This window comes from Molossus molossus, unplaced genomic scaffold, assembly GCF_014108415.1.
Source record: "Molossus molossus isolate mMolMol1 unplaced genomic scaffold, mMolMol1.p scaffold_m16_p_16, whole genome shotgun sequence".
NCBI lineage: Eukaryota > Metazoa > Chordata > Mammalia > Chiroptera > Molossidae > Molossus > Molossus molossus.
In genome coordinates, this window is record NW_023425351.1 from 60,103,779 (window position 1) to 60,123,720 (window position 19,942).

At 34.8% G+C, this 19,942-nt stretch overlaps 1 protein-coding gene across 10 annotated transcripts in view; it reads right to left on the minus strand.

Annotated features, from left to right (window-relative positions):
* TAF2 (TATA-box binding protein associated factor 2) overlaps nt 1–19,942 on the minus strand; it is a 78,419-nt gene that overhangs the window by 43,850 nt on the left and 14,627 nt on the right. For 8 of the 10 annotated variants that reach the window (XR_004959835.1, XR_004959836.1, XM_036263784.1 and 5 more), the window contains 12 exons: nt 18,301–18,419; nt 16,607–16,748; nt 15,203–15,434; nt 12,554–12,738; nt 11,227–11,340; nt 9,928–10,027; nt 7,974–8,059; nt 5,299–5,434; nt 3,309–3,463; nt 2,266–2,380; nt 1,877–1,986; nt 81–146 (listed from right to left, as the gene is read on the minus strand). Coding sequence is in view for 8 of the 10 variants with exons in the window: in XM_036263784.1 (XP_036119677.1) it covers nt 81–146; nt 1,877–1,986; nt 2,266–2,380; nt 3,309–3,463; nt 5,299–5,434; nt 7,974–8,059; nt 9,928–10,027; nt 11,227–11,340; nt 12,554–12,738; nt 15,203–15,434; nt 16,607–16,748; nt 18,301–18,419 (1,560 nt within the window). In the remaining 2 variants the exon portion in view is untranslated. Of the gene's footprint in view, nt 1–80; nt 147–1,876; nt 1,987–2,265; nt 2,381–3,308; nt 3,464–5,298; nt 5,435–7,973; nt 8,060–9,927; nt 10,028–11,226; nt 11,341–12,553; nt 12,739–15,202; nt 15,435–16,606; nt 16,749–18,300; nt 18,420–19,942 lie in introns of those variants that run through there. The other 2 variants (XM_036263786.1, XM_036263788.1) reach the window with 2 other exon arrangements.

The following is a 19,942-nucleotide window of genomic DNA, read 5'->3' on the forward strand; positions in this document are numbered from 1 at the left end:
GACATTTATATACTTTAAGATGTACATAAGACAAACGAAAATGCAGAAAATAAGTACTTAAACTTAAGTAACTAACTTACTCCATTGCAGAAAGATCCATATCAACTTCCTCTCCATTCATCAGTGGAATTTTTTTCTTCTTATTCCTACATTTAAGAAAAAGTAAGTTTGAAATTGTGACATTTCCAGTTTTTAAAGGAGATAAAGAGCAGCCAATAATCAAGTAAAGGATTTCATACAACACTGAAAAACATCCTAAGGAAGAAGGAATAGTAAACGGAAGGGAATTTAATCAAAACAAAACCTATTTTGAAGTTGAAGGAATGAAGTAAATGATACTGAAATGTCACTGTGATCAAAGTTTAACAAAAAGAAAAAATATATAATTAAATGTCAACTTTAAACATATTCCCAAGAACTGGTAGCTATAGTTTTATGTAGAAAAAATAAGAGAGCTATCAAGAAAAAACCCTTTGTAAAAAAAAAAGTGAAAGAAAATATAGCCCTGGCTGGTATAGCAGCTGGTTGAATGTTGTCCCCTGCACCGAAAGGTTACCAGTTCGATCCCTGATGGAGGTGCGTATGGGAGGCAACTGATTAATGGTTTTTCTCTCTCTCTCCCCCTTCCTCTCTTTCTAAAAATCAATAAAAACTACATGTATTTTTTTTTAAAGAAACTATAACCAGGCCTGAATTAAGACATAAATCATTCTGAACCTGTGCTGTGTGCGACAGGTGCTGTCCAAAATGAAATGGAGTGGTTAACTATAACACATCTTAACACTAATTAGTGTACTACTAACATACACAAGATTTAAGATAAACAAAAGCACTTGCTTCCATGCAAATTACGCTTGAATCATAAAATCTATTGGAGAACACAATAACATGAGTTAGGATGAATAAAATAGGAGAGAGAACAGTCTTCCTACATTCCTTATACCAGAGAATACCAAATGACACACTGTTATTATAGAGAGAAAAAAACTGAGGAAATGATAGGAGGAGGGTAGCAATTAGATGTTCCCAATATCAAAGAAAGAAAGGATAAAAAGAAAGGGGGATTTCACTTTGAACTAAGAAAAAATTTTCACGGAGAAAGAATAATTACAGAGAGATTCCATAATCAAGTTCCCTGAAGGCCCTCAAAATCAACTGACGTTCTCATGTCTAAGAGGACCTAAACGTAGGCATGAGTATAGACTTCTGTTCCTGAAATTTTGATATTGCTACACATTACTACAGCAAAGCACAAAAGTATTCTCCTTTCCCTATCCAGAGTACATGTTAATGGCCAAGTTAAAAAAAAAAAGGTGATACAGAAAACATACTAAATAAAGATGAATGTGGGAAACTTCTAAGTACACTGGTGCTGTGCCTCTGAAAGGCAGTGAGCATGTCTGCAGGGCGTGGGGATACAAGCCAGGGAGACACACAGTGTAGATGACGCAGTGGCTTTCATGATGTGTGTTCAGCTCCTTCTTTTATATCCAATAACCATTTCCCCAATATTTCCTGTAGATATTAATCCAATGAGACTAATAAGAATTAAAACTAAGCAATTTGCTTTCAATTTTTCCTAGTTTCAAAAACCCAAACTTCTATTCCACCTCCTCCTATCCCTACAAAATAAGAATTCTCAAACCTAAGTTGTAAAATTACTTAATTCTAAGATAAACATGTTATCAAAAACAGAAAACAAACATAGAATGTTTGGTAATACTAACTTGAAGTAAAATGGGGGGAAAAGATACCAGATAACATGTTCTCTTATCTAAAAATTAGATATTTTTAGGATTTTTATTTTGGCATTTTAATCTGTGAGACTTACAATTTAATTATAAACTTCAATTTATAATTATGATTCAATGCCTACCTTCTGCTTTTGGAGTGGCAGGGTATATCATGTTTAAGGCTGTTTTCTTCAATTTGCAATGTATGATTGAAGGATCCATCTAATTCCTGCACTGTCACTTTAAGCGGTCCCTTTAAAAAGAAACATACTGTTCATAGATAGTGCTAGAAAAGTATCAAGAGAAAGGCAATTGGTACCAAAGAAGGGGATTTTGGAAGAATCTGTATCCCCTGAAATCTCTATAACCGACTTCCCTTCAGGGACACCTGGTATATGCTCAATTTAATTCTTTGCAAACAACATCTCATTAGGAAACTTCTAACCAGACCTCCACCCATAAGCCCTTCCTATACTGTAACTGGGGAGAAACTAATGCAAAAGACCACTTAGAAAAAGCAAAAAAAACTTACCACATATTTCTGAGTTCCAGGAGATGTATAATCTTGTTTTATTTCTAATTCCAAGACATTTCGTTTTCTATTAAATGCAAAACTTCCATAAAATTTTACCACTCCACTCTGGTCTCTAAAGAACTGTAAAGGAATTTTTGCATACTGAAATGAATACATACTAAACAAATTATTCACTGTAGTAGTAATAATTTTCAAATGCACTGCCACCAGTTCAAAGCTTGAGAGCATGCTTCATTGTAAAGCAGGTGGCAAAGTATTCAAAATTCTTGTGAAAAATGTTTCCCCAGGTTTAAATAGAATTTCTGAAACATTAAGAAATTTGTGCTTTGAAAGAAGTAAAACCACTTTACTGGGTTGTTAATATAATGAAATGAGAAAATGTAAAAACTAAAAAGTTCCAAGATATCATTCAAGTGGTGCCAAGTTATAACCAAATCTACAAGTCATCAGACCACTGCGTCTTCCGAGTGACCCTACAGGCCTGTCTGCTGAATTATTTACCTCCCCTACCATCAAGCCTATTGTTGTACTTACACTAAAAACTACTTCAAAATATCCCAAATTTTACAAATAGTATAGATGTGTGTGTGTGTATGTGAAAGAGAGTGAGTGTGTGTGTATGTGTGTGTGAGAAAGAGAGAGAGAGAAAGATCTCAATGATTAGCAAGCACCTTATAGGAAATGATTTAGTTTGTGGTTATATTTACTATTATTTAGAACTATAAATAGTTCTGTCGGGCCAGTGTGGCTCAGTGGCTGAGCGTTGACCCATGCACCAAGAGGTTGTCGATTCGATTCCTGGTCACGGCACCTGCCCAGGTTGTGGGCCAAATCCCCTGTGGGGGGTGTGCAGGAGGCGGCCAATCAATGTTCTTTCTCATCAATGTCTCTCTCTCTCTCTCTCTCTCTCTCTAAAAACCAATAAAGAAAAAAATTAATATAGTTCTTACTCTTCATCCCCCAAATCTTTCTTCCTCCCTCTCCTTATACATATAATCTTATACCCACACCCTTTGTTGAACTGCTGTTTAAAAGGATACACCCACTGCTTTATTAAAGGCTGAATGTCTTTGCCAGAGACATTTGAGATGGATTTCAAAAACCCAGACGTGGAAACCAACATTTGACTCCACATATGTGACTGGAACTTCTGAGATGAAGCTGTACTAGCCAAACTTAGCAGTTTATTGAATACCTGTAAGGAAAAAGTGTAACTTTGCATCATTTAGTAACATAATATACATTGCTTTCAATTCTCTACTAAACCACTTTGCAATATAACTTTATTATAGTCAATTACACAAGACAATAATTTTGCATCTTACTACATAGATTGTTCTAGTTAAAGCCTATCAATAGTAGAATTAAACAGCCAGAATAAAAACCATTCTTCCTCTAAATATAACTGAATTTTAATAATTTTTGGCCAAACATTAAATGATGTTTTTAAGAATTATAATAATAATAAAAATAATATATACCTATAATTTATTATGCTATAAACTTTACATGGAAACTAAACATCATTTAAGAAGTTGAGAATGGTCCTGGCCAGTTTTGCTCAGCGGTTAGAGCGTTGGCCTTCGGTCCAGAGACACCCAGGTTCAGTTCCCACTAAGGGCACGTGCCTAGGTTGCAGTTTGTCCCAGGCCCTGGTTGGTCGTGCGGGTGGCAGCCACACAATGTGTCCCTTTCACGTTGATGTTTCTTTCTCTCTCTCTTCCTCTCTCTCCCTCCCACTCTATCTGAACAAAAAAATGGAAAAATGTCCTTGGATGAGGATTAAAAAAAAAAAAAAAGTTGGGAATGTTCAACAGGATTTATACCACCCCAAAATAGTAACTGGCTCTTCATGAATCACCTTTCATTTAATTTGTCTGTTCCTTACTCTAAAGACAAGGTGAGTCCAGCCAGTGTGGCTCAGAAGTTGAGCATCAACCCATGCACCAAGAGGTCACCAGTTCGATTCCTGGTCAGGACACATGCCCAGGTTGTGGGCCTGCTCCCCAGTGGGGGGCATGCAGGAGGTGGCCAATTGATGCTCTCTCTCATCGATGTTTCCATCTCTCTCTCCCCTCACTTCCTCTCTCTCTAAAATCAATAAAGGAAAAAAATTTTAAAAAAGAGATAAATAAAAGACAAGGTGAAGGACAGAAGATTAAAGAAACCTTAATTTTAGGGCAAACTCTAAATGCTTTTTTGTTTGGTTAATCCAAATAAAACCCAAGGGGGGGGTGTGCTTGCGTGCGTGTGTCTATTTTTCTTTCCCCCACTGAATTTTAGAGAGTGGAAGGGAAGGACAGCGGGAGAAAGATAAATAAACATCCATGAAAGAGACACACACACACACACACACACAACCATGACCGGGGCTGAGGATTGAACTTGCAACCCAGATATGTGCCTTTGACCAGAATTGAACCCTAGACTCTTTGGTCAACAAGGTGATGCTCAAACCACTGAGCCAAACCGGCCAGGGCAAACTTAAAATGCTTTTTAAAAAATGTTACTAAAAAGTTATTTCTCGCTTAACTCTAAAAATGTTATTAGTGGAAGAAAATAGGTGAACATTTATAATATGTCTGGTTTCTACTATCTCAACTATTATCTCAACAACTTACACCAGAACTTGCTTACAGTATACGGCAGAATTTTACAAAAGCAAAAATAATCATCTTTTAGATAGATGTGCCTTTTTCTACTGAAAAAATTTCTCAATGGCACTGCATACTTAGTATTCCAAACAATGCTGAACAAAATCATATGCATAAATAGGTTTTACTTTCATCCTTACATTCTAATTTTACCTTCATAATAATCCTGCATTAAGTGGGTTAAGTACTGATATCCATTCTATACCTGAAGATATACCAAAAAGCATAGGGCTACGTGGGCTAACAGCTAAGACGAACAGAACTCCACCTTATACATCCAGATACCCTGACACTATTTACAGAATAGTATTCAGATTACACACATACAGTACAGATCTTTCCTTATAATTGCAAAGTTCTTAACTTTAATACTTACTTGTAGCATGAATTCCATACTGATCCTGTTTTCAATCAATCTCATCACAAGGTGAGCTTTACACTGAAACATAGTGTAGTACTCCCAGGAGAGCGTATGTGGATGCTTTACTGAAAAGTGTAGATGGGATGCTGGACTAAACAAACAAACAGAGTTACTTAATATAACAAATTTAAATATTAAGTAAACAGTAAGTTTCAGGGCCACAACAAGACAATAAATCAAAAACCTCAGGGGAATACCTTAGCAATTTCCTTAATATGAAAGTAACAAAAACTAGAAAACACACACACACACACACAAAATACAAGATGAACTACACATCTAAAACAAAAACAATTATAAAAGTACTGAAAGAAAATAAAGAAAAAAATGATTCCCATAATTTAGGGGTGGGAAAAATCCTCCAAAAGAAAAATATAAAATCTGGAGGACATTAAAACCAGATCGACTATATAAAAATTTAAGAGATCATCAGTAAATTAAAAGAAAGGTACAGTCTAGTAGAATTACTGAATTACATCTTGTATAAGTCATATACACATAAATAAAAGCAAAAACAGAGGTCCATATATTAAAAGACAATATATCAAATTTATAATCATGGTTGTCTCCAAGGAGAGGTTTTGATGGAAGTGAAGGGTGGTAAAAGAGGGCTAAAAAGGATCTTTTATGTTTTTAAACTGTCGTGTTTAATATTTCTTTTTTTTAAATCCTCACCTGAGGATATTTTTTCATTGATTTTCAGATACAGTGAAAGAGAGGGAGGGGGGAGGGAGAGGGAGAGGGAGAGGGAGAGGGAGAGGGAGAGGGAGAGAGAAATATCCACATGAGAGAGACACATCAATTGTTGCCTCCCACACAACCCTGACCAGGGCCAGGGATCGAACTGCAACCTTTGGTCTGTAGGCTGAGGCTGACGCTTTAACCACTGAACCAAACCAGCCAGGGCCTGTGTTATATTTCTTAAAAGAGCACATATTCATGTGCTGCTTTTATATATACATTTTAAAAATTAAACATACAGCCCTGGCCAACCTGGCTCAGTGGTTAGAGAGTCAGCCCTTGGACTGAAGGGTCACAAATTTGATTCTTGGGTCAAGGGCCTGTACCTGGGTTGCAGGTTCAATCCCTGGCCCTGGTCTGGGTTGTGGAGGAGGCAACCAATTGATTTCTTTCTCTCACATTGATGTTTCTCTCTCCCTCCCTCCCTTCCATTTTAGCTACAATCAATGGAAAAATTTCCTCGGGAGAGGATAACCCTCCCTTCTCCCCAATTACACAAACAAGAAGTAAGTAATCGGGCATAACCAAGGTAAGAGCATTCTGTGTGAGCACCATTTTCATACAATGGAAATGCTCTATTGACATACTGGGAGACTGCCACACAGCAGGCAGCCAGGAGAAGAGAGTGAAAGGAATAATGCTTCCTGAGTGAGTGTGTATGTACTGTGTATGAACATTTGTCTCCAGTGAGCTCACAACCAACCTGGTCAAGATAGATCATGAAACATCACTGTCACTTTACACATTAATACACGTACTCGCTCTCTGAAACATTATGCAGTTTTCTTAGATCACCAAAATTAATACTAATAAAAAATCCAAGTTTGTCTAACTCCAAATTCCCATGCTTTGCTAGGGACCTGATCTTGTCTCAGTGACCATGACAAAGAAAGGGCTCCTGGTTAGACAATTTCAAGTTTCTTCATCTTTGTTGTGCTTTTAGACACTTGGGGAGTCTAAGTAATTCTAGGGGCCCCATATAAGAAAGTAGTTTAAAATGCACAAAATAAAATTTACAGGATTACAAGAAAACCAATTATAATGAAATACAGTTATCAAAATAGTTTTAAAAATGACATACTAATATACATGCTAGTTTATCAGTGCAGTAAATAATAAGATCTAGCAGTGGTCTACTATAGTAATTTTACACAAAGAATATTTCAAATTATCTGCTAACAATTATAATGTGACAGGAAAATATCCATGATGTCTATTGTAGACAAAGTCACAGCATTGTCTGTTGCCTACATTCGAAATGAAAGAAAACATAAAATTTCACTTTATGTTTAGTAAAAATATAAAAAAATCCCCATCCAATTCAATCTGCATTCCTTCTGGGAATCCATGGACCCTAGAAAAAATAAGAATCCCTGCTAGCACCATTATTTTGTTGTTTGTGGCTGTATCCTTTACAGTGACATGCTTTAAAAAACAGAAAGATAATAAAGAAAGAAGGAAGGTGAGAAAAGGAAATAAAAAGAAACAAGGAAAGAGTAAATAAGTATCTAGATAGGTGACAACTCAAATAAATAGGTATAGTTAGGATGTCTTGATACTGAAATTATTTACTTAGACTTAAAATAATTATCAGTGTTTCCATTATTTTAAAAGTTTTATGAGAACAGTATGCTATAGTAGCATTAGAAATTAACATGAAAAATAAAAAGCATTCTATTTTTAAGTCTTTTTAAAATATTTACATCCATTTATAGCCACCACATGTAATAAAAACAGTAATGAGAAGATTACCACTGGCCTCAACATTATTACCTACTGTTATTACTACCTCTTTGGTCTGTGGGGGCCTCAACACCCATACAAATGATCCTAAAAGAGCGACCCCATAAAACAAGGTTTATAATATCATCTCTGAACAATAAACATACTTATCCTTCTCTTTTCCTCCACCAAATATGGGATGTAGTAAAACTCCACCAGTTTTCAGTTCATACGCCACTATTTTGTCCAGCTCCTAAAAATAGGAATCAGTGAAGATTTTTTCACATATAAATTTAAAATCAAACTGTGATTTCTCATTTCCTGGAATTAGTATGTAAGTTTCTTAAATAAATTAAATGTATTTGGAGAGTAATTTATGTTCTTATAAACAAAGCAAACTGCACAGCTGGATGAATGCCAGCACCTAAAAGCCTTGTCTAATTTGTGACTTCAGGGCTGGTCAGTAGCCTGGCAACTTTCCTAATAGCTCTTCCCAACCTCTCTAACTGGTTTTCCAAGTTTATTTCTTCCTTCTCTATATTTTGCTTTGATGGAGGATTTAGGCAAGTAAAAAGAAATGGGGATAAAATTATGTCAGAAATCCTCTAGTATTCTCCAATATGACATACGTCAAAGTAAAAAAAGAGAAAAAAAGCTTAAGTGAAAAAAGAGAATACAACTGTGCTAGAAATTCATGACTAGTTTAAATAATATACAAGCAGAATAGAGAAGTGGTAAAAATCATAGTGAAGTGGTTAAAAGCCAGGTCTAAATCCTGGCTCTACTACTTACTAGCTGTGTAACTTTGGCCAAATAACTTAACCTCTCTGTGCCTCAGTTTCCTCATCTGTAAAATGGGGATAATAACAGAGTAGTTAGGAAGATTAAGATAGTTAACATTTATAAAATGTTTACAACAGTGCCCAAAACATGGTAAGTGCTATTATGTCATTTCCACTTCGTTAATAGTTTTTGAAATGAAGAATGGACTCTTCAAATCTAGATGTAGCAATTCTTTTACAGGTATAAATGTCTGATATCTTTTACAATTAACTTTTGGCTTACTTAAGTTCAGGTCTGGATGATGAAGATAAATACAATGAGAAATCAGGGAAAATGGAGGGGGTCTATGAAATGAGGATAGTAAAGCCTAAACTTTTCCACCTGAGAAGAAGCATGATATTGTTAAAATGTATATGCACATGAATGGGCTAGACAAAATAGTTGATTTCTGTCTTTTGGGCTAAATCAGTTATAAGAAAAACACTCACTAACAATGACAGCATGAATGCACTGAAGGGCTACCTAGCATACAATATAAGCAGTTACTATGTACAAGGCACCATGCATATTACATGTATGATATCTCATATCCCCATCCATGGGGTAGATACTAATACTCTCTCCTTACACAGATGAGGCTTGGAAAGATTAACCAAAGTAACAAAGCTTGTAAATGTATTAGGCAGACTGAAAAGCAATCTGACTCTGGAATCTGGACTCTGAGTCTAAACAAATTTAGCAGAAAGAAACATTAAAAATAACTACTATGGCCCTGGCCTGTTTGGCTCAGTGGTTAGAGCATCACCCTGCGGACCAATGAGGCGCAGGTTCGATTCCAATTAAGGGCACGTACCTCTGTTGTGGTTTGTCCCCAGCCCTGGTCGCATCGTGCGTGCAGGAGGCAAACAGTTATGTGTCTCTCACGTTGATGTTTCTTCCTCTCTTCCCTCTCCCTCTCCCTCCCTCTCACTCTATCTGATGATAAACAGAAAAATATCCTCAGGTGAGCATTAAAAAAATAAATAAAGTAAAATAAAGATGACTACTATGAGAAGTTGGAATATACCTAATAACTAACTTGATGTTTAAGGAGCTTAAATATTCGGTTCCTTAGGGGAAAAGTCTTTAGAGGCCAACACTGACAATGGAAACGGGGTAAAACGGACCATAGTCTTTCTCAGTATAGTGATTCTCTTTACTAGAAAAAAATTAGAGACTTTTGAATGACAATAAGTATTTTACAATTATTAAAGACAAAGGACATGCAACTTTGAAATCAGGAGAACACCAGCATGTCTTATTGACTTCTAAGTGGTTAATGGATCTAGCTATTTTTACCTCTTTAATCCAATGGCGGTATTCATTAACACCAAAAGTTTTTTTCATCCAAAGTCCATATATATAGCCTGAAATTCCCTTCAGTACCCATTCATCAGACCTAACCAAAAAGTGAAAATATGAACTTTAATCATAAAAATTCTTCAGATAAGACAGAAGATAACAGGTCTAGTGTGTACTTCTCTGCCTTCTTAAAGAAAATGAATATTATTAAGTTATATGGTTTTCCCACTTCTTCCAGCTGAGTTCTACTTGTCCACTGCCTGTGCATTCTTCATCTGGCTTCATCGTTAAGTGTAGGACTGCTGCAGGCTTAGTCCGAGTACAACGCCTGCGTTTGTGTTCTGCTCCAGCAGTGCTACTTCCCTCTTGTCCAACTCTGCCCATATAGTTATCCTCTAAAAAATACCTGCCTGGAGCCAGGACTGTACTGCTGAATTCTTCAAGTTCGCATTCTTTTATTATCAATCCCATGCAGAATTATCAATGGGATTCCAAGACCTGAAGTTTAATTACTTAATTTTTTAGTTTCTCAAGAGGAAAGGCAATCGACATCACTCATTCATATCTTAAAACATTCCTTCATTTGTTCATTCAAACATTTTGCCTACCCTGTTCTGGGCACTATTCTTTAATGAAACTATGTAATTTAAGAAAGTTACAAATCAAGAGGCTTTACCCTCTGACCTCTCTACTCCAACCAGGGAAAAATAAACAATATTCACATACCATTTATAGCATAGAATGGTCACAATTATAAATGATAATCTTAAGGAAGTTTCCTGTGTTTCTTCAAATTCATCTCAAGTTGATCAAAAAGAAAATAAAAAGTGTTCTTATCTTTTACATTGTTCAAGTAAATTAGTACAAAGCTAGGCACTAGCAGGGAAATTCCTACATCATTATCACTATTGTAGAGGACCATTATTTTGCCTTAAACATTATCTTGAACATTACCAACTGCACTGAGCATTGACATTAAAATTCTAACTATAATTTTCTGTGCATTCAAGTCCTTTTACCTACAGTATTTATTCAGTTTTTAAAGAAATTGTTGCTATCAAAATTCTTACCTTATTCTTATTGCAAATTACAGACTTAACTATATTGAAATAAAGGGAAAAAAATTTAGGATGAAATTTATACTCATTATATTTCTTTAAATATATATAGAATAGTGTCTTATAGATTAACTACTGCAGGAAGCATGGAGGTCAGCTTACACTGTAGAAAAAATAAAAATAAAAAAAAATTTCTCAATTCTTTTTCTCAGTAGTTGTAAACTTTGAAACTACTCACCAAGACATTCTGGATATAAAACACCCAAAAAACTGCTGGGCCAAGGACTGGGCTAAACACCTCCTAGTCAAAGGTGTCTCATCTATAATCATGGCACTGTGTAACAGATTTGTGCTGGAATTTAAAAGAGACAGCTAGTTATAACCAAGAATCAAACAATTATTATTATTATTACTTTTAAATATGTGTTTATTAATTTTTTTAGAGTGAGAGGAAGGGAGAGAGAGATAGAAACATTGATTTGAGAGAGAAACATAATCGGCTGCCTCCTGCATGCCCCCTACTGGGGATCAAGCCCACAACCCAGATATGTGCCCTGACTGGGAATCGAACCTGGACCTCTCGGTCCATGACACAACGCTCAATACACTGAGCCAAACTGGCCAAGTGAAATAAACAATTATTGAGTCAAAATAAAATAATCACACATTTAAAATAATAGAATTTAAGTTGGGCATAAAAGAGAAAAACCAGAATATTTTCCCAAAGAGCTTTAGCATCTTTTAAAAATATAACTGAAATCCATAATCTTGATACATTTTACTTAAAGCAAGGATTCCAGTATTTCCCACTGATTTCCATGAAACGCAGATACACCTTTTTGTGGGCAAAGGGGAAGCATCATTAGTCAGATATGTTAATAAAAAATGAATCCTCCTATGAAGGGCTCATGTAATCTTTCCCAAATAATAACTATTAATTTTTTTTAGCTCGTTTATTTACTTCCATACACAGTGACCCATAGGATCCTTCCAACAACACTCTGGAGAATGTAGGACCAGTGTTATTATCCCCTTCCTACAGGTGAGAAAACTTAGGATCAGGTAGGGTAAAATGACTGACCTTGACACACAAACTTCCAAATTTGAAACTTGTCAAAGAAGGAAACAGAGAAGGGAGAGAGGTAAAGAGAATAGAAAAAGAAAGGAAATAAAAATAAAGTTCTCTTTTCCTTTTTTCTTACAAAATGTTTTCTGACAATATAAGTGAATGTTAAATAGTGCTAGAAAAATCCCTCTCTAGTTATTCACAAAATAAAGTATGTGATTTAACTGCTTAAGCAGAAGAAACTTTAAGAAATATGTAAAATATTAATATCAGTTAATTCTGAATGAAAACAGTACAAGTCTGAGTTATTCTAAAATTTTCTCCTATATGCTCTTTTATATTTTTAAATTTTAAAGACACCAGATTTTCTACAAAGCCAACTATATCTAAATTAAAGAAAAAAAGTTCAAAACACATCTTAAAATTGACCACAAATAAATAACCTATTTTCACATATCATTACCCTACTTAAGTATTTCAAATCTGAAGAAACACCAACCTAAAAATGCTCATAGAAGCATAAGCAGCCACTTCAACATAAGCCTCATCGATGAATACAGTCTTAAAGCAGGAGTATGGGTATCGACATGTAAGAATTTCTTCATAAAATTCAAAAACTTCATGAAGATATGATGTGGTATGTTTAAGCAATGGAAGAAGTTGGGGTAAACAAAAATGAGTAACCTGAAAATAAAAGCAAGGGAGAAGATCACTAAGTAAGTTAACTTTAATATTTTAAATTTCCTAAATATCTCAATTATAGATACATGTTCATATAGATCCTTTTTCTTGAATTCATGGTACTGAAAGAAAACGCTGGTGTGAAATTAGAAATTATTTTATTATATTTACAAAATATTTATTGTACTTAAAAATCAAATTGATGATGTATTTTAAGTCTGCAAAATGCTTAGACCCATTAAAAATAAAACTTTAGTTCCAAATTAAGTTAAAAATTATTCTGCCTATGCATACAAAACAAAAAATATTTGAATTTCCAAGACACACAGATCTACCATTGAGTCATAATTATCTAAACTAGTGAATACTGGACATGTCACAGTGCTATCTTAATTATGAATAGTCAATGTTAATCATACTATCTTTACTGCACACAGAGAAAAATTACGGTAGTATCCTCCTCTACTATGTCAACTACATATGGAAAGTTGCAGGAAGCTTACTGCTTGTTAGGAAATAAGAAATGCCTGCAATGGAGACAGTCATTCTGATTTTCTTACCATGCTATATCGCACCATGGATACAACACACAAATATCACATTCCATCTCAATGTCCCAGTTTATGATTCTGTGCCAGATGAATGGCATCAACAGTGACAGAGATCACTCTTACTAGAATGACCTGGCAAGGTTTCCAGCAGGAAATCAAATTTGAGTTAATCTTTTTGTATTGAACAAAGATTGATTGGTAAGGAGAGGAAAAGAGGACATCCCAAATAGTGTCAAAAATAGGAAGAAATAAGGTATGATCAGGAAAATCTAAGTAAACTATTTATATTGAACATAACAAACACAAACAGAAAAGTATATATTAGAAAAACGCTAGAAAAAATATTAGACTCAATTTTAGAAGATCTTGAAAGCCATGCTAATGAGTTCTGAATACTGTAGGACTGTAAAGGTAAGGAAAGTTTCAATGTCTGATAAAACTTATTCTTCTGACGGCATTATAAAAGAACAGATTAGAGACTACCATAATAGTGAGCGATGAATATCTATGTATTATTAATGGGCAGGGTCTAAACTGCATTATGATTAACACTCCTCTTGGGACACAAACAAAAAATAAAATACCACTCATCAAAAAAAGAAGTTACTTTCAGACAAACCTATATGATAGCAAATCTACTGATATTGGGGCAACAGTTAAAATTTTTTGAGATAGCCCTGGCTGGTGTGGCTCAGTTGGTTGAGCACTGTCCCATACACCAGACAGTAGCAGGTTTGATTCCTGATCAGGGCACATACCCAGGTTGCAGCTTCAATCCACGGTTGGAAGCAACTAACCAATATTTCTTTCTCTTTCTCCCTCTCTTCCTCTCTCTCTAAAAAAATATTTTAAAAAAATTAAAAATAAAAACTATTTAAGACAGAAAAAGACTAAGACATGAGCTCTAAGTATTCAGGAAAATTACTTGACTGTCATTTTCCTTTCTCTCATCCAATGGCTCAGCGTGGGAAAAAAATTCTTCCAAAACAAAGTAGGTACTAGTCAAATGTTGATTTTAAAGTTGATCATTTTCCAAGGATAATAAAATTCACTGCCAATCTTATCAGTAAGTACACTTAAGAGACACCGTCAAGATAGTTTTTAAAAACAAAAGTATTCACAAAATATCTTGAATATGTTCCATGAGTGACTTCAAAAATCTTGTGAATTTCAGGGAAGCAAACATAAGAGCAGACCAAGGAGCTCACTAATAGTCTAAACCTGGTTGCTCTCATTTTTGATCACATAACTCAAAGGAATGCTGTTGTGATACACATGGTCACAGGATAAGCTTTATATTAAAAATAACTAAAACTGAAAACATAAAGGAGGAACAGTAATTAAGAGATACATTTAAATGTTACTTTAAACATGTACAATAGCCAAGAGGGTCAATAACCAGTGAATTACTTCTCACAATACTTGGGGAGACCTAAAAGCACTATTTGATTTATTAATGACTGATAAATGATTTGTTGCAAGATACGAAATGGGAGAAAACTGGAAGAAGCCTTCATGAGATTGTTGACCAGAATTCTAACCAGACAGGTCTCAGTCTTTTCTCTTTTCCTCTGTATACTGAAGTGAGAACAAATCTTGCTGTTTCATTTTGAATCACAATTTTTCAGATTCAGAGATGAGACTATAACATAAACATATGCCATAGTAATGAACAGAATCAATTACAGAAATTAACTTGTATACTCTAATCAATGTATACTTCAAGACCTCTGTTGGAAAAAATCTGAAATTTTAATATGACATTTTGAAGGAATTCATTCAGGAGTTCATATCATTAAATACTTATCAGACAAGGAAACCTTTTCTCTCAAGTGATATTTTTGACAGTTAAAAGAAAAACTTAGTATTTCATTAATATTCTTTTTCTCAGGAAAGAAAGGAACAAGAAGCCATACCTCATGCATATATGGATCTACAAGTATTTCAAAAGGTCCAATGGCCAAGGAGATATTTGACGCAGCTGTTGGGATGGTAAGCATGTAATGGAAGGTCTTCTTCCTCATATCATGGGTATACACTGTCTCCACTAAATCTCCATTGGAAACAGCCACCATCGCAGCATCTACTGTAAATTCTAATTTCCATGTACATAATTCAGAGTATGAGTCAACACATGGGAACCAAAATCTAGAAAAAAAATGAACAGTATAAAAATTATGTTCAAAGTGGTAACCTCACTGCTTTCCCCACTTAATAACATTCATAGAAAAGCTACAAAAAGAAATTTTAGCTGTTTGACTACTGAAGATTTTACTATGAAACTTAAAAGAAAATTGATTAAAGTCAGAAACCTGTCTCCAAATATTATTTGGCAATATTAAGTAAATATATCTTATGGTACCATCAGTTCAAATTCTAAAAAGAGGTAAGCAATTCTTAGTTTGCAATTTTTAAATTAAAAATAAGTTTCACTTGTATATTCACACTAGTCAGTTTTGATGTAGTATTCATTTCCAGAAACCAAAAAATATATCTCATAAGTTAGAAAACTGCTTTTTTGGAGTATGTGATGCATTGTATAAATTCAAACAGCAATGGTAAAGCCATGCACAAATTTCTAGTTGACTTTCTATCATTTCAGATCAGGTTTTATTATGTGCCGGGGTGTGTACGTGGCACTGAAACACAAAAAAAATTTAAGGTATCATCCCTGGCTTGGAGGAGTTAATAATCTGTGGAGAAAATGCATACTATAAAGTAGTATTTCAATAACATGTACTGAACTATAGAACTATGAGAATGAACTGCAATTACACACAATGAAGCCAAATCTCACTATCATAATGTTCCACAAAAAAGCCAGATATAAAGAGCATAATGCATGTGCCTCCATGTATATAAAGTTCAAGAACAGGTGTAATTAATCTGTGATATTTTAGAAATCAGAACAGTGATTACCCTGGGGCAGGAGAGCATCAGGTAGGGAAGCAGTGAATTGGAGTGGGTGGGATGGGGACTCTGAGATGTTGGTCATGTTCTTTTTCTTGATGTGAGTGTGGATTAAATGGGTTTGCTCACTTGTGCAAATTTATTGAACTTTCTACATACAACTTGTATAATTTCCTTTTACTTCAATATAAAGTTAAAAAATAAAAGCACTGAGATAATTTTAAGACAGTAGACTTGCATCTGAGAAGACACAAGATTGAGGAGGAATGACTAATGGAGCAAGAAACAGGCAGAAGTTGGGGGGATCAACCTGGCATTTCTCATTTTACACTAAATACGTGTATTGCATTTACATAGAAAAAATACAACCGAAAATAAAATCAACTGAAATATATAAGAATATAATCTACCTTGTGGAATTCTGATACCCACAAGAGAAAACATGAGCACCTCTCTCTGCCATACTTCCCTCTACACTGGGTACCACAAAATGAAGACCTCCTTTTGGCTGATCCAAAGAAAAATTGATGTGTATCTTTAGGACCTTTAATTCTGCAACAAATAAATACACACATTCATTGATACATAAATATATAATTAGTGGTCTATGTAATAAGAGCAGACTTACACTGAAACATAAAATGGGAATCAAAGGCTCAGTTTTACATGAAAAAACACACTACTTAACCTAGTTCAGGCTTTCGCCATCTCTTCACCTAGGTTAACACAATAGCCTGCTTTCACGGGTGTCCTTGGCTCCACTGAATTCTAGGCACTGCTGTGTTCTCTGAAAATGTAGCTCTGGTTATGCCATATCCTCATGTCAACATTCCTGACAACACTACACGGCCTAAAGAAAAAAATTCAAAACTCCCACATTGGACACTTAAGTCCTTCTAGATTCAATGCAAAACTTACTTTTCAGGTCAAATATATGGTGACAGATTTGACTTTGGGTGGTGGGTACACAATGCAATTTAGATGATAGAGCATTGAATTGTACACTTGAAACCTATATACCTGTATTAACCAAAGTCAGCCTACTAAATTTTATTTTAAAAAAGGGCATAGAAGCCAAAAAAAAAAAAAAAAAAAATTGACCAAAAAAAAAGAAGTTTGCTGACTTTGGAGAGTAGATGAAGATGTGAAGGGTAGGGTAAATGGGAAAGCTTGCCCAATAATTTACATTATGCTTTACTGTCTTGTCTGACGTCTACAGAATGAATGTGTTGCTTTCATAATAAGGTTAAAAGTTGTTTCATTTAATTTCCCCAAAACATTGTAGCCATATGCACTAGGCTCAATCTCTGAACATACAATGATGACCTTCCATGTATGTCCCCTAAATTGGGCAAACCTAACGCCCCCAACAAAAACTATCAAAAATATGCAAAATCAAAACAAAATGTCTTTTATTTCCTTTTCACGATTAATTTTTATAAGGCCAAATAAAGGTAGGCAATGGTTATACATAATAATTATAACGGCTATAACTGTACTTGAGAAAATAAAAATTCAGAAATAAGACTATGCTAAAAACTATGCAGAGTAGATATTAGAAACCCTACGTCCTTGCCTTGACTCTACTACTAATTAATGACCTTCAGCAGGTCACTTACTCTTTTCGGACTTCAGATGACTCTTCTGTAAAAGGAAGAAATTAAACCAGATGATTTTTAGGATCCTTCCTGCTATAAAATACTATAAATCTAAACTGATTCAATATTCTGTGAATTCTCAAATCCTTTTTTTTTTTTTGGTATATGCTCCTAACGGCAACCAAACCCGGGACTCTCTGGTCCGCAGGCTGACGCTCCAACCGCTGAGCCAAACTGGCCAGGGCTGAATTCTCAAATCTTGACAAACTGTTCTATCCATCTAAATTTTTTTATAATTTTCACTTTAAAACAATAGTGAAATGAGATGATTTTTATCATAGCCCCTGATTGCTATTTTCTTGTTAGCCTGTGATCCTTTAAGGAAAAAAAAAGATTCCAACTTGTGTGTATTTCAATGTACAATTCTGACATCATTTTCACATAAAGGTTCTAGTCACTGAACCTAACATGATTGTACTGCAGTCAATATATTCTTGGTATTTTACCATCAACGTGTTTCCATAACTCTGATGGAACCTTAATGCAAAGTTCTCCATTTCCTGCATCAGGGTCCACAGCACTCACCGCAGCTGCATAAGCATTGGAAAAGTAGTTGAGATTTCTCCTGGGGGTAAAAAAAACAACAAAAAAAAACTTTAAGAATAAGCCATACATTTCACCAAACATTTTCTTAAATATTTGATGCCATTTTGTAAGCATTATATCATCTTACATAATTCATAAGCACGCTTTTTAGCCATGTAACTATTGTTCTACTCGTCAAAACAAAAACTACTGAAGTACAAATACAACAACACATACAGTCACTCACCAATGCTATGCGATTATTATGATTATATTATTTAATAATTTTGAAATTATTCCTGATACAAATGTAGAGAAATGTAAAATTTAAGAAATAATTATTCTTTATCAATCTGGCAAAAATTTGAATGAATTCAACAAGCTTTATAATCTGACAGATACTAAGATGATTAAAACATGAGGATGGGCCCTGGCCAGTTTGGCTCAGCGGTTAGAGCGTCGACCTGCGGTCCTGAGAGGCCCGGGTTCGGTTCCCGCTAAGGGCGCGTACCTCGGTTGCAGTTTGTCCCCGGCCCTGGTTGGTCGTGCGGGTGGCAGCCACTCGATGTGTCCCTTTCACATAGATGTTTCTCTCTCTCTCTCTCTCTCTCTCTCTGTTCCTGTCTCTCCCTCCCACTCTACCAGAACAAAAAAGGAAAAATGTCCTCGGGTGAGGATAAAATAAACAAACAAATAAAAAAAAACAACAACAAAAAAAAAACACGAGGATGGGAATCAATTCCTCAAAACGTAATACTGCTCCTCTTCACTCCCCAGTGCATGACAATATAAACTTAATGAAGGAGGGAAACATTTGGCTGGCTCATTGCTACATCTCTTATATGTTAGGGGGTACTTGATACATTTATTTGTTCAATAGTGACTTGGCATGATCTCCCATTGGATGAAAACAATACACAGAAGTCTTGTGGAAATATGAAAACATTGTTCTCATCTGATTTTCTAATTTTATTCCATAAAAACAACTTACATGTACACATATTACATTTCCTCACTAAAATCAGTTAAAGGAATAAAGAAGAAATAGAAAAAAGAAGGGATAGCAAGAACAAGAAAACAAGATGAAAGACACAACGCCATGAGCCATCTTCTCGTGTACACCTTTATGTCTATCATCTTGCCATCAGATGAATGCACAGGTAAAGTTAGTGACATTTCACTAGCTTAATACATTTTTGACCTAGTTAAAAAGACAAGTGTCATATACTTTACAGAGTGATTAAAGAAAACATTCAGTTACACACTCTGACTTGACAGAGTCCATTCCTCTTCCACAGCCACCTCTATTAACTAGGAAGGATGTATGTAGTATTAACTATGGCTTTTAACAATTACATAACATAAGGCTCTAGAAGTAACTGAACAGACAGCTCAATAATTTTAACAAATTTATTTCTGTTATATAATATGTAAAATAAAAGGTGTAAAAACTCCAGGACCACAATAAAAACTCTGTTTTCACATACCATCTATTTTTAAAATTATCATACAGTTAAAGTAACTTTTATTTTATATATAATTCTATAAGTTTTAACTTGTGTA